At 44.9% G+C, this 15,006-nt stretch overlaps 1 protein-coding gene across 1 annotated transcript; it reads left to right on the top strand.

Moving 5' to 3' along the window:
- The first annotated feature begins 1,364 nt into the window (after positions 1-1,364).
- On the top strand, positions 1,365-6,854 carry WFIKKN2 (WAP, follistatin/kazal, immunoglobulin, kunitz and netrin domain containing 2). Its single transcript, XM_040330892.1, has 2 exons — positions 1,365-2,504; positions 4,978-6,854. The coding sequence occupies exons 1-2, from the start codon at positions 2,304-2,306 to the stop codon at positions 6,478-6,480; spliced, it is 1,704 nt and encodes a 567-aa protein (XP_040186826.1). The 5' UTR covers positions 1,365-2,303; the 3' UTR covers positions 6,481-6,854.
- The last annotated feature ends 8,152 nt before the right edge of the window (positions 6,855-15,006 follow it).

Below are 15,006 nucleotides of genomic sequence, written 5' to 3'. Positions count from 1 at the left end.
TTGCAGTTATCCTGCTAAATAAACTTCCACTCTGTTGTAAAAAACAATCCTTTCACAACACAAATCTTTGACGATTAACCTTCAGATACATATACTGTATGCCTCATGGGAACAACCGATACTTTCCAGCGAACACCTTTTGTTATCCTGTTATAACAGTTGCAAGTGAAATTATACATACCGTATATACTCGAGTATAAGCCGAGTTTTTCAGCACATTTTTTGGTGCTGAAAATGCCCCCCTCGGCTTATACTAGAGTCACATTTTTGCGCCTGATCTCCCGGACTTTGGGGACCCGGTACCGGCCGGCCATAGGTACTTTGCACACATATAGCCCCACTCTTCCTCTATAAGTGTGCAAAGTTTGTTGGCCGGGGAGCACCAATTTTTCAAAGTCGGGCACCCCTTCCATAGACTCCCATGTTAAATGGTAATTTCTCTGGTAAATTTGGGGACCCGGTACCGGCCGGCTGTAGGTCACCTGGACACGAAACTTGGCACACATGTAGCCCCAGTTCTCCTCTACAAGTGTGCAATGATTGCTGTCTGGTGGACCTACGACCGGGGAGCACCGATTTTTCAAAGCCGGGCACACCTTCTATATACTCCCATGTTAAACGTAAGGCCTCGTACACACGATAGTCTGAAGGACCGTTTTCATCGGTCAAAACCGATCGTGTGTGGGCCCCATAGGTTATTTAACCATAGGGAAAAAAAAGCCAACTTGCTTTAAAATTAACCTATGGATACCTAACCGATAGGTCAAAACCGATCGTTAGTAGGCACGACCATCGGTTAAAAATGCACGCATGCTCAGAATCGACGCATGCTTGGAGAAGCATTGAACTTCGTTTTTTTGACACGCGTTCGACCGCGTTCTGACACGATCGGTTATTTAACCTATGGTGTGTAGGCGTGATGGACCATCAGCCCTGGTTCACACTGGGCTGCGGGAGTGAAGCCGTCCTGAACTCGCACGATTTCACTCCTGCTGGCAGTCCCGATTTCGGCCGCGATTTAAGAGACATCTGTGCAGGTTTCTGCACAGATGTCTATGTAAATCGCGGCCCTAAATCGCAAAAAGTAGTACAGGACAGTGTCATTGCCGGCAAATGCCGCCGATTGGAGATGCGATTTCACAAGTGAAATTGCATCTCAAATCGAAGCAAATCGTACCCAGTGTGAACCTGGGCTCAGTCAGCTTCATCGGTTAACCTATGACAACGGTCCTTCAGACTGTTGTCCTCAGGTTAACCTATCGTGTGTACGAGGCTTTAGTCTAGTCATGGACACAGTGAGGCATGGACACAGTGAGGCATGCAGATGGACACCCTAGGCTTATACTTGAGTCAATACGTTTTCCCATTTTTTGGTGGTAAAATTAGGTGCCTCGGCTTATACTAGAGTGTATACGGTAAGTTGTTTTCTAACCCCTCAGTCTTGAAAATTCCCAGGCTAATAAAAAAAAACAAAGTTGGGGAGAGGTGGGCGACTTTGGCCATTGTTAATTTGTTGGAATGGTTAGTCGATGCCTTCACAGGATGAATGGAATGGCCCCACGGTTCCCAGCTCCCATTGTAGCCCCCCTTTTTCTTTTTTTTTTTTCACTCCTGTACTCGATGCCAAATGTCGTCAGTAGGCAGTCTGTGTTTTGGATTTTCCAAATCGGCTCAGACAGAGAAATTAATAGCATAAAAATAGGTTGTGCGAAGGCAGCTCATTCATTAGGATTTTCCGCCTTTTAACGTTCCACCGAGATCGAACAAAGAACAACGGTGTTGTTTCATAATACCCGCAGAGGAATTTATTAATCTCTTAATTTGATATATAAAGTTTCTGTGCTAAACTAAATAAGGAACAGTAATATGTAAATATGTCTCTCCTGATTATGTTCAGATATCTTATAGGGCTCGCCGTTCCTTTTTTTTTTTTTTTCGCCTTCCATTATATTACATAAATTAAGACCGCTCACCCGTGAACAGAACAATAGTAGGTCTTAGGTGGGGTGGGTACATTACTGGGGCATGCTGAATCCTTTAAACTATTTCCAACCTTTTTTTTTTTTTTCGGAAATTCACAGACTAAACCGAGCACAAAAAAGTATTGTCAGAAAAATCAAGATTTCCCGAATTAATTCATGGAATAAATCGTATGCAAAGTGTGAAATTAAAGGGTTACTTTTTAATAAGACCATTAATCCGTTGCAGTTCGGACCAGACGGGGGGATCGCAGTGTTCACTGTAGACACAGCCGTCAGACTTGTTCATTTTTTAAGAATTTTTGTGAATTACTGCAAGCCAGAATGTGGCGTTTCATTTGTTGTACCTGGATTGGGATGTTGACGGCGGAGACTTTAATATTGCTTCTGTTTAGTCTGCTCGGAGAAGGAGATTCATTGCCGCATGTGAGGTACTCTCACGCCGGTTTATGTCCCAATGAAATGAATCCAAACCTGTGGGTGGACGCGCAAAGCACCTGCCAGCGAGAATGTGACGCCGACCAGGTGAGTCCCTTTTATCGTTCCATACAATAACGACCCGTATGCCTGCTCCACATCCAAGTATTGAAGTCAGGGGGGTCAGCATAGCAGCTAGGCATGCAGGGGTTTCAGGTGGCCCCTACATTTTTCTCCGGTATTTTTATTTGCATGCTAGGAGAAGAGGCTACCTAACTTATTTTGAGACCAATCAGAAAGATGTAACAGAAGCAAAATAAAAAAAGACCGATAGGATGCAGTCTGTCAGTTGCATTAACGCAGCTGTTTTAGTTTCTGAGTCCTCCCTGTAATTTTATTACAGTAAAACCTTGGATTGCGAGCATAATTTGTTCCAGAAACATGCTTGTAATCCAAAGCACTTGTATATCAAAGCAAATTTCCCCATAAGAAATAATGGAAACTCAAATGATTCGTCCCACAACCATTTATTCATAAGTCCTTCAGTTTAGAGTCTATATAAAAAGATTGTAGCAATGTGATGCCTCCACAAGGGGATTAGAAGAAAAATCCAGCAGGAGCTACAGAGTATGAAAGAGAAGAGAGGCACCTCTAAATGTAGCAATAAGTTGCTAAATGTTGCACCTTCATTAAATGTAACCATATTGCTACACTTAGATGCTCCTCTCTTCTCTTTTATACTCAGGCCCAGATTCTCAAAGGAGATACGACGGCGTATCTCCAGATACGCCGTTGTATCTCTGAGTCGTCGTATCTATGCGCCTGATTCTTAGAATCAGTTACGCATAGATTTGTATTAGATCCGACCGGCGTCGGAGCTTAACTGCATATTTACGCTGGCCGCTAGGGGCGTGTACGCTGATTTACGCCTAGAAATATGTAAATCAGTTAGATACGCGAATTCACGAACGTACGCCCGGCCGACGCAGTACAGATACGCCGTTTACGTTAGGCTTTTCCCGGCGTAAAAATACCCCTGCTATATGAGGCGTAGATGCGGCGTACCAATGTTAAATATGGACGTTATTCTCGCGTCGAATTTTGAAAATTTTACGCTGTTTGCGTAAGTCGTTCGCGAATAGGGCTGGGCGTCATTTACGAAAGCAATGGCTTCTTGCGGGTTAATTTGGAGTATGCGCACTGGGATACTTTTTACGCTACGCCGCCGCAACTTTTGTTTGAGAATACGGCACTTGCCTGTAAAAGTTGCGGAGGCGTAACGTAAATAGGATACGTTACGCCCGCACAAAGATACGTGAATCCGGGCCTCAGTTGTGACATGAAACTACTTGTATATCAAGACAATCGCTTGTATATCAAGTCAAAATTTATTTAAACATTTTGCTTGTCTCGCAAAACGCTCTCAAACCAAGTTGCTCTCAAACCAAGATTTTACTGTACCTGTTTATCCTGCCAATAGATCTGTCGTTCTTCCACTTCCTGTAATAGATCAAGCTGCCCAGAAAAAAAGAGAGTTTCAGGAGTTGAGATAAACCATGTAAACTGCCAGAAGTGCTTTTATCGATCAGCTTTTATTTATATGGTTTACGCATACACTCCAAGAGGAAAAAAAAAGTCTTTAAAGTCCATTTTTTTTTTGGATAGCACAGTGGTCACTTATTAGTCCTTTACGGGGTCTTCAGTTTTTGATGTCATTCACTTTGTCCTCATGGAATGTTTCTCCTTGAAATTTCAGAGTATCGAAACCAGTATTACTCCAATATCTAATCTAATGACAATGGCCCAGATTCAGAGAGCAATTGCGCCTGCGTAACCATAGTTACGCAGCGCAATTGCTGACTTGCTCTGGCGTTACGAATGCTCCTGATTCAGGAACATCGTAACGCCGACTGCAGCCTAAAATCTGTGTGGCATAAGGCTCTTATGCCACGCAGATTTTAGGCTGCATTCTTGCGTTGACTGATAGGGGGCGCTCCCATTGTGATCAGCGTTTAGTATGCAAATTGCATACTAACACCGATTCACAATTGTTGCGCGGGCCCTGCGTACGCAAGTTACGTTGTTTCCGTACGGCGTGCTTAGCGTAAGGCTGCTCCTGCTAATAGCAGGCGCAGCCAATGCTAAGGATACCCGTCGTTCCCGCGTCGCGACGTTCGAATTTTACGTTGTTTGCGTCGTCATTTGCCGCAATGCACGTCGGGAAAGTTTCCCGACGGAGCATGCGCTTTACGATCGGCACGGGAACGCGCCTAATTTAAATGATTCCCGCCCCCCGACGGGATCATTTACATTGCGTTTGCTTACGCCGGGCAATTTTGCCGGCGCGCCCTCGCAATTTACGGAGCTACTGCTCCGTGAATCGAGGGCAGCGGCGCAAATTTGCGGGGGCGCAGGGCAAAATCGTTGCCCTGTGCCTCCGCAAAAAAAGAGCAAATCTCTTTGAATCTGGGCCAATGTTGGTAGATTTAGTTGTCACAAGTAGAAAGTGACGAGCCAGAGCAGAGGAGGAATGTTTAAAGAAATTAGATACAATGCTGTAACATGGTCTGTTTTTCTGTAGGAATGTGAGACTTATGAAAAGTGCTGTCCTAATGTATGTGGGACCAAGAGCTGCGTGGCAGCGCGATACATGGATGTAAAAGGAAAGAAAGGTCCAGTCGGCATGCCGAAGGAAGCAACGTGCGACCTCTTCATGTGCACCCAGCAAGGCTCCGAATGCGAGATTTGGGACGGGCAACCGGTTTGCAAATGCAGAGACAGATGTGAGAAGGAACCCAGCTTTACTTGTGCCTCCGACGGACTTACCTACTACAACAAATGCTTTATGGATGCTGAAGCTTGTACAAAGGGGATCACATTAACTGTGGTCACCTGTAAATATCACCTGTCTTGGCCCCATACAAGCCCATTGCCTTCAGAGACAACGGCTAACCCAACCATTCCTACGGTTGAGACGGCTATCCTAAATGTGATTCCACCCACTTTGGTCAGCAACCCAACTCACAAGGCAGTCCATGTGGGGGATACTGTCAGTTTTCACTGTGACGTCACTGGCAAACCCAAACCAGAAATAACATGGGAGAAAGAAATGGAGGGGAAGGAAAATCTGGTCATGCGACCCAACCATGTTGTCGCAAATATAGTGGTCACCAACATTGCTCAGCTAGTTATCTACAACACTCAGTTACAAGATGCCGGTGTCTACATGTGTACAGCCAAGAACACTGGAGGCCTCATCAAGGTCAACTTCCCCTTGTCAGTCAAAGAACAGCCTGCTAAGGAAAAGTCCAACAAGACTTTTTTTCCAACTGACGAGTGCCTAAAGCCACCGGATAGCGAGGACTGCGGGGAGGAACAGACTCGGTGGTACTTTGATGCCAAGAAAAACAACTGTTTTATTTTTGTGTATGGTAACTGCAACATCAACTTGAACCACTTTGAAACGTATGAGTTGTGTATGATGACTTGCATGAATGGACCCGTCAACTTCTGCAGTTACCCTGCTCTACAAGGCCCTTGTAAGGCCTATGAGCCAAGATGGGCTTATAACAAACTACTGAGCCAGTGCCAATCCTTCATCTATGGTGGCTGCGGAGGTAATGAAAACAACTTTGAGAGCAAAGAGATGTGTGAAGACATGTGCCCTTTCCCCAAGAACCAGAAGTGCAAAGTGTGCAAACCTCGGCAGAAACTGGTCACTAGCTTCTGCAAAAGTGACTTTGCCATTCTGGGGCGTATCATTGAGCTGACCGAAGATCAGGATTCGGGCAATGCCCTGGTCTCTGTTGAAGATATCTTGAAAGATGAAAAAATGGGACTTAAGTTTCTTGGAAAGCAGCCGCTGGAAGTCACCTTGCTGAACATGGACTGGAGCTGTCCGTGTCCCAACATGACATCTGTCAGTGGTCAGCTCATTATAATGGGTGATGTGCATAACGGCATGGCTGTCCTAAAACCGCACAGCTTTGTTGGCATGTCGAGCGCTCGCCGTGTGCGCAAACTGCGTGAAGTCATTCACAGTAAAACATGTGACCTTCTGAAGGAGATTTTAAGCCAACCGTAATCAATATTAGTATAAGCATATGCAATATCTTCAAACATTTCTGGGGCTTCCAAAACTGTCCAGGCTTCGGGATCTGACATTTTTTAAATCCCAAAATATTGCAAGTTTTTGAATGTTTCCTGGTGCAGGACAGTTTCGGGAGATCAGTTTGTTTTCTCTTAACTTTACTAATATTGTAATTTCACTTTGACTTAAACATTAACATGTGATTTGGGATTCTCCATGCAGTGGGCTGTGTGCAAGGAAAGTTTGGGAGTTTTTTTTTGCATGCACAAGGAAACATATTTGCTTAGCTAAATTTACACTATATTGTCAAAAGTATTGGGACTCCTGCCTTTAAACACATGTAGGTAGATTCACAAAGAGTTAGGCCGGCTTATCAGTAGATAAGCCGACCTAACTCAGAATCTACGCCGACCTATGTTTAAGTGTATTCTCAAACAGAGATACGCTTAAACATATCTAAGATACGACGGCTTGCGCCGTCCTATCTTAGGTTGCAATATTGAGGCTGGCCGCTAGGTGGCGCTTCCATTGCGGTCGGCGTAGAATATGTAAATTAGTCGATACGCCGATTCACGAACGTACGCCCGGCCGCCGCAGTACATTTAGGCCGTTTCCGTAAGGCATTATCAGGCCTAAAGTTATTCCATCTATTAGATGGAATAGTAATGTTAAAGTATGGCCGCCGTTCCCGCTTCGAGATTCGAAATTTTTACGTCGTTTGCGTAAGTCGTCCGCAAATAGCGATTTACGTAGTTTACGTCTACGTCGAAATCAATAGGCCCGTGCAGCGTACTTAGCCGCAATGCACACTGGGAAATGTAGGCGCATGCGCAGTTAAAAAAACGTCAAAAACGTAAGGTCAAGCCCCAATAACATAAAACACGCCCCCTTACACACATTTGAATTAGGCGCCCTTACGCCCGCCCGCTTTAGGCTACGCCTCCGTAACTTAGCAGGCAAGTACATTGTGAATCATGTACTTGCCTAGCTAACTTACGGCGGCGTAGCCTAAACACGCTAAGCTACGCCGCCGCAAGTTTAGGCAACTCTACCTGAATCTACCTAATGAATATTAACGACATCCCAGTCTTAGTCCATGGGGTTCAATATTTAGTTGTTCCACCCTCTGCAGCTATAACAGGTTCAACTCTTCTTGGAAGGCCGTCCACAAGGTTTAGGAGTGTGTCTATGGGAATGTTTGACCATTCTTCCAGAAGCGCATTTGTGAGGTCAGGCACTGATGTTGGAAGAGAAGGCTTGGCGCGCAGTCGCCGCTCTAATCCCAAAGGTGTTCTATTGGGTTGCGGTCAGGACTGTGCAGGTCAGTCAAGTTCCTCCACCCCAAACTGCCTCATCCATGTCTTTATGGACCTTGCTTTGTCCACTGAAGCACAGTCATGATGGAACAGGAAGGGGCCATCCCCAAACTGTTCCCTCAAAGTTGGGAGCATGAAATTGTCCAAATTGTCTTGGTATGCCGACGCCTTAAGAGTTCCCTTCACTGGAACTAAGGGGCCAAGCCCAACCCCTGAAAAACAACCCCACACCAAATTATTTGGACCAGTGCACAAAGTAAGGTCCAAAAAAGACATGGATGAGCAACTTTGAGGTGGAGGAACTTGACTGTCCGGACCACAACCTGATTGAACACATTTAGGATGAATTAGAGTGGTGACTGTGAGCCAGGCCTCATCCAACATCAGTGCCTGATCTCACAAATGCACTTCTAAAAGAATGGTCAAACATTCTCATAGACACACTCCTAAACCTTGTGGACAGCCTTTCCAGATTTTTTCTAATTTTACTTCACCAACTTAGACTATTGTGTTCTGATCCATCACATATAATTCAGATAAAAAAAACATTGAACTAAAGACTGTAAAAAGCCAAGGGGGGTGAATACTTTTGCAAGGCACTGTATATAAGGAAGAAAGTACTTGCCTCTTCCAAAGCTCACACCACTGAATGCTACTTCGATGATTAGAAATCGAATAGAGTGCATTAAAACAACGTACCCCAAAGCATGCAAAGGTGTAAATGGGCCTTTGCATTTACCATAATTTAATGGCCGATGATAGATAGTAAGTAAACGTTATGAATTATAATATTTCTCCTTAAGCTTTGTTCTGTTTTGTCTTTTGACTACTAAGGAATGTTGGGAGTTTTCCGTCCTTGCCTCTGATGGCCACTAACAGGGTCTACATTTTATTGTGTCTTGATATTGTAAGTTGTGTGCAATTATTATATACCTGCCGATTAGATCATAGCACTGTGATGGTTGACCAGAAGTAACATTTTTGTTGTCCTTGTAACATTTTCTCACCGTACCCCATGTACTAAAGATTTGTAAAGCTTATATATCACTGTGGTGATGACATAATGTATATCCTGTACTGTGCTCTAGTCCAGTTCGTGTTTTCTTTAATCTTCCTCACTAAATGTCTTTTTATGTGTCTCACTTGTGGTTGTGTTAATGACACTTCAAGCAGGGTGGGTTAATGTGATTTTAGACTTTTATCCATGAATTCTGCAAGGTCCATTCACATTTAAGCCTCGTACACACGGATCGGATTTCAATCGGACAAATCTGTGGAATTTCGTGCGAAGGGCGTTGGCTGTGAACTTGTTCTGCATACAGGCCGCAGAACTTTTTCAGCCACCATACACAAAACTACGTGTTTTTTCTGCTCTTTACCGCCACCCTTTGGGCAACTTCTGCTAATGTTGTCTGATGGTTAGCATTGGTTCGGAGCATGCGTGTTTGTACTGTGGATTTTAGACCCCTTTCACACTGAGGAGTTTTTCAGGTGGTACAGCGCTAAAAATAGCGCTGCTATACCGCCTGAAAAACACCTTCACTGCCTACTCAATGTGAAAGCCTGAGGGCTTTCAAACTGAGGCAATGCGCTGGCGGGAGAGAAAAAAATCTCCTGTCAGCAGCATCTTTGGAGCGGTGAGAGGAGTGGTATGTATACCGCTCCTTCCCATTTAAAACAATGGGAAACCGCGACAATACCGCCCGCAATGCGCCTCTGCAGAGGCGCATTGCGGGCGGTATTAACCCTTTATCGGCCGCTAGCGGGGATTAATACCGCACCGCTAGCGGACGATTCCCGCGGCAATGCGCCGCTATTTTTAGCGGCGCTATACCGCCACTGCGGCTCCCGCTCCAATGTGAAAGGGGCCTTAGTTCGACAGACTTTTGTACACACGATTGCATAATCCGATGGCACACATTTGTTGTCGGAAAATTTGAGAGCATGCTATCCAACATTTTGTTGTCAGAAATTCCGAAAACAATTGTCCGATGGAGCGTACAAATGGTCGGATTATCCGACAAAAAAACCCTGCCATCACACAATTGCTGTCGGAAAATCCGATCGTGTGTACGGGCTTCTAGGCTTTCCATTGTGGTGAACTAATCGCCAATGTGTATTAAGGCGTACAGTGCTGTGAACAAGTATTTGCCCCCTTCCTGATTTCTTTTTGCATGTTTGTCACATTTAAATGATTTAGATAATCAAACAAATTTTTATATTACACAAAGGTAACCCGAGTAAATACAGAATGCAGTTTGTAAATGATCATTTCATTTATTTAGGGGAAAAAAGCTATCCAAACCTGCCTTGCCCCACTCTAAATAAGTTATTGCCCCCTAAATCTAATAACTGGTTGTGCCACCCTTGGCTGCAACAACTATAATCAAACGTTAATGGTGCTAACTGGAAATTAGTCTTACATAGTAGATAAGGTTGAATAAGGACATCCAGTTCAACCTGTGTAGGTGTATGTGTCAGTGTCTATAATTATGTTGTATGTATGTTGTGTTCTTTAACCCAGTGGTCATTATCCATGCCCTCAGGGCCCACTAACAGGCCAGGTTTTATGTATTACCTTGGGGAGATGCAGACTAGAATACTGCAATCACTGAGCAGCAAATTATATCACCTGTCATGTATTTCAGTTATCTTGCAAACCTGTTAGTGGGCCCTGAGGACAGGGTTGATAACCACTGCTTTAACCACTTCAAGCCCAAGGACGTCATATGACCTCTTTGAATTTCAGTGAGGATATCTGAATGATTGGTGCAGCTACAACCTCAACCATATGAGACTCAACCTCTAATGCGCTCCTGCTTGGAGATTAATGACATTGAGGAATAACAACCTGGGGAGTCAGACTCCTGTGTGGCTCAGTCAGCTAGTTGTCAAAAAGTCTGCTACTATTTATTGGAGAACTGGGTTCAAATCCCAATGCTGATGTGGTATGGTGAGTTGACTGTTGCCTCTAATTTATTCCCATGTCTTATGTTGAGTAGACCTGAGGAGGACAACACTGAGATACATTTCGGTGCTAGTCACACTGAGAGTTGGCTCAGAGGGTTAGCTGCCATGTGCTAATCCAGCCTTCTGGTGGATTAATGGTGACCTGGGTTCGAATCCTGGTTTTGGTTGCAGTTTATTCCATGTATGTTGTGCAGGCCTGATGAGCACATTGAGATACTTTGCTTTAATGTCCAGGCTGTGGGATGGCTCAGAGGGTTAGCTGCCATGTGCTAGTGTAGCGTTTGGCTTGATTTTGGTGGATTAATGGAGACCAGGGATCAAATCCTGGTTTTGGTTTCAGTTTATTCCCTGTATGTTGGGTAGGCCTGATGAGCAGATTGAGATACTTTGCCTTGGTGATTGGGCTGAGAGTTGGCTCAGAGGGTTGGCTGCCATGTGCTAATCCAGCCTTCTGGTGGATTAATGGCGAGTTGGCGACCAGGGTTCAAATCCTGGTTTTGGTTGCAGTTTATTCCCTGTGTGTTGGGTAGGCCTGATGAGTACATTGAGATACTTTGCTTTGATGCTCAGTCTGAGACTTGGCTCAGAGGGTTGGCCACCATGTGCTAATCCAACCTTCTGGTGGATTAATGGTGAGTTGGCGACCAGGGTTCAAATCCTGGTTTTGGTTGCAGTTTATTCCCTGTATGTTGGGTAGGCCTGATGAGTACATTGAGATACTTTGCTTTGATGCTCAGTCTGAGACTTGGCTCAGAGGGTTGGCTGCCATGTGCTAATGCAACCTGCTGGAGGATTAATGGCGACCAGGGTTCAAATCCTGGTTTTGGTTGCAGTTTATTCCCTGTATGTTGTGTAGGCCTGATGAGCACATTGAGATACTTTGCTTTGATGCTCAGTCTGAGACTTGGCTCAGAGGGTTGGCCACCATGTGCTAATCCAACCTTCTGGTGGATTAATGGTGAGTTGGCGACCAGGGTTCAAATCCTGCTTTTGGTTGCAGTTTATTCCCTGTATGTTGGGTAGGCCTGATGAGTACATTGAGATACTTTGCTTTGATGCTCAGTCTGAGACTTGGCTCAGAGGGTTGGCTGCCATGTGCTAATGCAACCTGCTGGAGGATTAATGGCGACCAGGGTTCAAATCCTGGTTTTGGTTGCAGTTTATTCCATGTATGTTGGGTAGGCCTGATGAGTACATTGAGATACTTTGCTTTGATGCTCAAGCTGAGAGTTGGCTCAGAGGGTTAGCTGCCAGGAGTTGATCCAGCAGTGGTGTTGGAGTTCCTGGTTCTAGTCCTGGTGCTGTCTCCTTGGAATAGTCACCAATCCCTGTTAATGGGGATGACTAGGACTATACAATATAAAGTGGCTGTCTGTGACCTGGCAGCCACTATAAAAGAGGGTCTTACTTTTTTGTGATCCGAGAAACTCCCAGCTGTAGGGGCTTTTCTACAGCCAGGAGCCTAGTGATAAAGTGACTGATGGGGGATTCGATCCAGGGTCTCCAGCATGAGAGGCAGAGCAGCTACCCTCTGAGCCAACCGGCTGCCCTGATATAGGTGAGTATTGGTCTTCGGTATTGACAGGTGAAGTTTCTAGTTTGTTGCTGAAACGCTTACATGATTTGCCAAAACTGTCACAAGTATGGCCGAACCAAAAGCCTAGATCAGGGATATGCAATTAGCGGACCTCCAGCTGTTGCAGAACTACAAGTCCCATGAGGCATAGCAAGACTCTGACAGCCATAAGCATGACACCCAAAGGCAGAGGCATGATGGGAATTGTAGTTTTGCAACATCTGGAGGTCCGCTAATTGCATATCCCTGGCCTAGATCATGCTTTCTCAACATTTTCCTGCTAAAAATGATTATCTACAACTCATGATACAGGTTATGGTTATTGGGGAAGACTGCTCCTTACACTTGTGGTTATTGGGAAGAATTCCCCCCCCCCCTTTCAGACGACTAAAAAAAAAAAAAAATAGTCTCAGTAGGAACTTATCAGAGAAGCAAAAATTGGTCAACGCTCAAGGAGCCCTAGTTATAAAACCCTGGCCAAGACCATGATAGGACCAATACATTCATTGAGTGTAACTTCTTGTTCTCAGGACCATCACCTTCACTCCATAGGACAGATGATGGATCTCCAATTTTGAAAAACAAGTAATTCACAAATATAAAAAGCTATCTCTATAATGTAGAAGTTTTGTTAACTTGCGAAATCTGCAGATGTTATTTTGAGTACGGCGTTCAACTTTCTCCAGTCAAAAGAAAAAAAAATCACTGCACAGTGTGAGGAACAACATCATGCTCAACTGCACCTACAGTATCTCACAAAGTGAGTACACCCCCCTCACATTTTTGTAAATATTTTATTATATCTTTTCATGTGACAACTCTGAAAAAATTACACTTTTTCAACAATGTAAAGTAGTGAGTGTACATGCCCTCTTGGGCATGGAGGTCACCAGAGCTCCAAAGGTTACCACTGGAGTCCTCTTCCACTCCTCCATGATGACATCACAGAGCTGGTGGATGATGGAGACCTTGCGCTCCTCCCCCTTCTGTTTGAGGATGTCCCACAGATGCTCAAAAGGGTTCAGATCTGGAGACATGCTTGGCCAGTCCATCACCTTTACCCTCAGCTTCTTTAGCAAGGCAGTGGTCGTCTTGGAGGTGTGTTTGGGGTCGTTATAATGTTGGAATATTGCCCTGCGGTCCAGTCTCTGAAGGGAGGGGATCATGCGCTACTTCAGTATGTCAAAGTACATGTTGGCATTCATGGTTCCCTCAATGAACTGTAGCTCTCCAGTGTCGGCAACACTCTTGCAGCCCCAGACCATGACACTCCCACCACCATACTTGACTGTGGGCAAGACACCCTTGTCTTTGTACTCCTCACCTGGTTGCCGCCACACACGCTTGACACCATCTGAACCAAATAAGTTTATCTTGGTCTCATCAGACCACAGGACATGGTACCAGTAATCCATGTCCTTAGTTTGCTTGTCTTCAGCAAACTGTTTGCGGGCTTTCTTGTGCACCATCTTTAGAAGAGGCTTCCTTCTGGGACGACAGCCATGCAGACTAATTTCATGCAGTGTGCAGCGTATGGACTGAGCACCGACAGGCTGGCCCCCCACCCCTTCAACCTCTGCAGCAATGCTGGCAGCACTCATACGTCTATTTCCCAAAGACAACATCTGGATATGACACTAAGCATTTGCACTTAACCTCTTTGGTTGACCATGGCGAGGCCTGTTCTGAGTGGATTGTGTGCTGTTAAACCGCTGTATGGTCTTGGAAGCCGTGCTGCAGCTCAGTTTCAGGGTCTTGGCAATGTTCTTATAGCCTAGGCCAGGGATATGCAATTAGCGGACCTCCAACTGTTGCAAAACTACAAGTCCCATCATGCCTCTGCCTCTGGGTGTCATGCTTGTGCTGTCAGAGTCTTGGGACTTGTAGTTATGCAACAGCTGGAGGTCCGCTAATTGCATATTCCTGGCCTAGGCCCTAGGCCAGTGATGGCGAACCTTGGCACCCCAGATGTTTTGGAACTACATTTCCCATGATGCTCATGCACTCTGCATTGTAGTTGAGCATCATGGGAAATGTAGTTCCAAAACATCTGGGGGTGCCAAAGTTCGCCATCACTGGCCTAGGCCATCTTTATGTAGAGCAACAAGTCTTTTTTTTTCAGATCCTTAGAGTTCTTTGCCATGAGGTGCCACGTTAAACTTCCAGTGACCAGTATTAGAGATTGAGAGCGATAACACCAAATTTAACACACCTGCCCCCCATTCACACCTTAGACCTTGTAACACTAAAGAGTCACATGACACAGGGGAGGGAAAATTACTAATTGGGCCCAATTTGAAAATTTTCACAGCAAATTGACACTGTTATACAAGCTGTACACCGACTACTTTACATTGTAGCAAAGTGTCATTTCTTTAGTGTTGTCACATGAAAAGATAGAAGACAATAGATAGAAGAAAATATTTACAAAAATCTGAGGGGTGTATGCAGGGTGTATGACGTCCACAAGACCAGAGGAGGGTTCATAGCCCTGCTCTGGAAGTGAGGAACAGTCTACTGCTGGATCGTGGAGGAATGCCGCATGCCGGGGATGCGGAGGATCAGGTAAGTAAAATGTTTTTGCTCTCCCCTAGACAAAACAAGCTAGGAATAATTTTATTTTTTTGACTGAAGTTGGACTTTAGATCAGGGGCCACT

The sequence above is a fragment of the Rana temporaria genome, chromosome 12, assembly GCF_905171775.1.
Source record: "Rana temporaria chromosome 12, aRanTem1.1, whole genome shotgun sequence".
NCBI classification, from domain to species: domain Eukaryota; kingdom Metazoa; phylum Chordata; class Amphibia; order Anura; family Ranidae; genus Rana; species Rana temporaria.
This window is presented reverse-complemented; position numbering and strand designations above follow the sequence as displayed.

What these genes read in the sequence shown, in the direction of transcription:
- WFIKKN2 (XM_040330892.1), top strand. Translation starts at nt 2,304, where the DNA reads ATGTGGCGTTTCATTTGTTGTACCTGGATTGGGATGTTGACGGCGGAG. An exon ending in GAGAATGTGACGCCGACCAG is followed by an intron (nt 2,505 to 4,977) that starts GTGAGTCCCTTT and finishes GTTTTTCTGTAG; the next exon opens with GAATGTGAGACTTATGAAAA.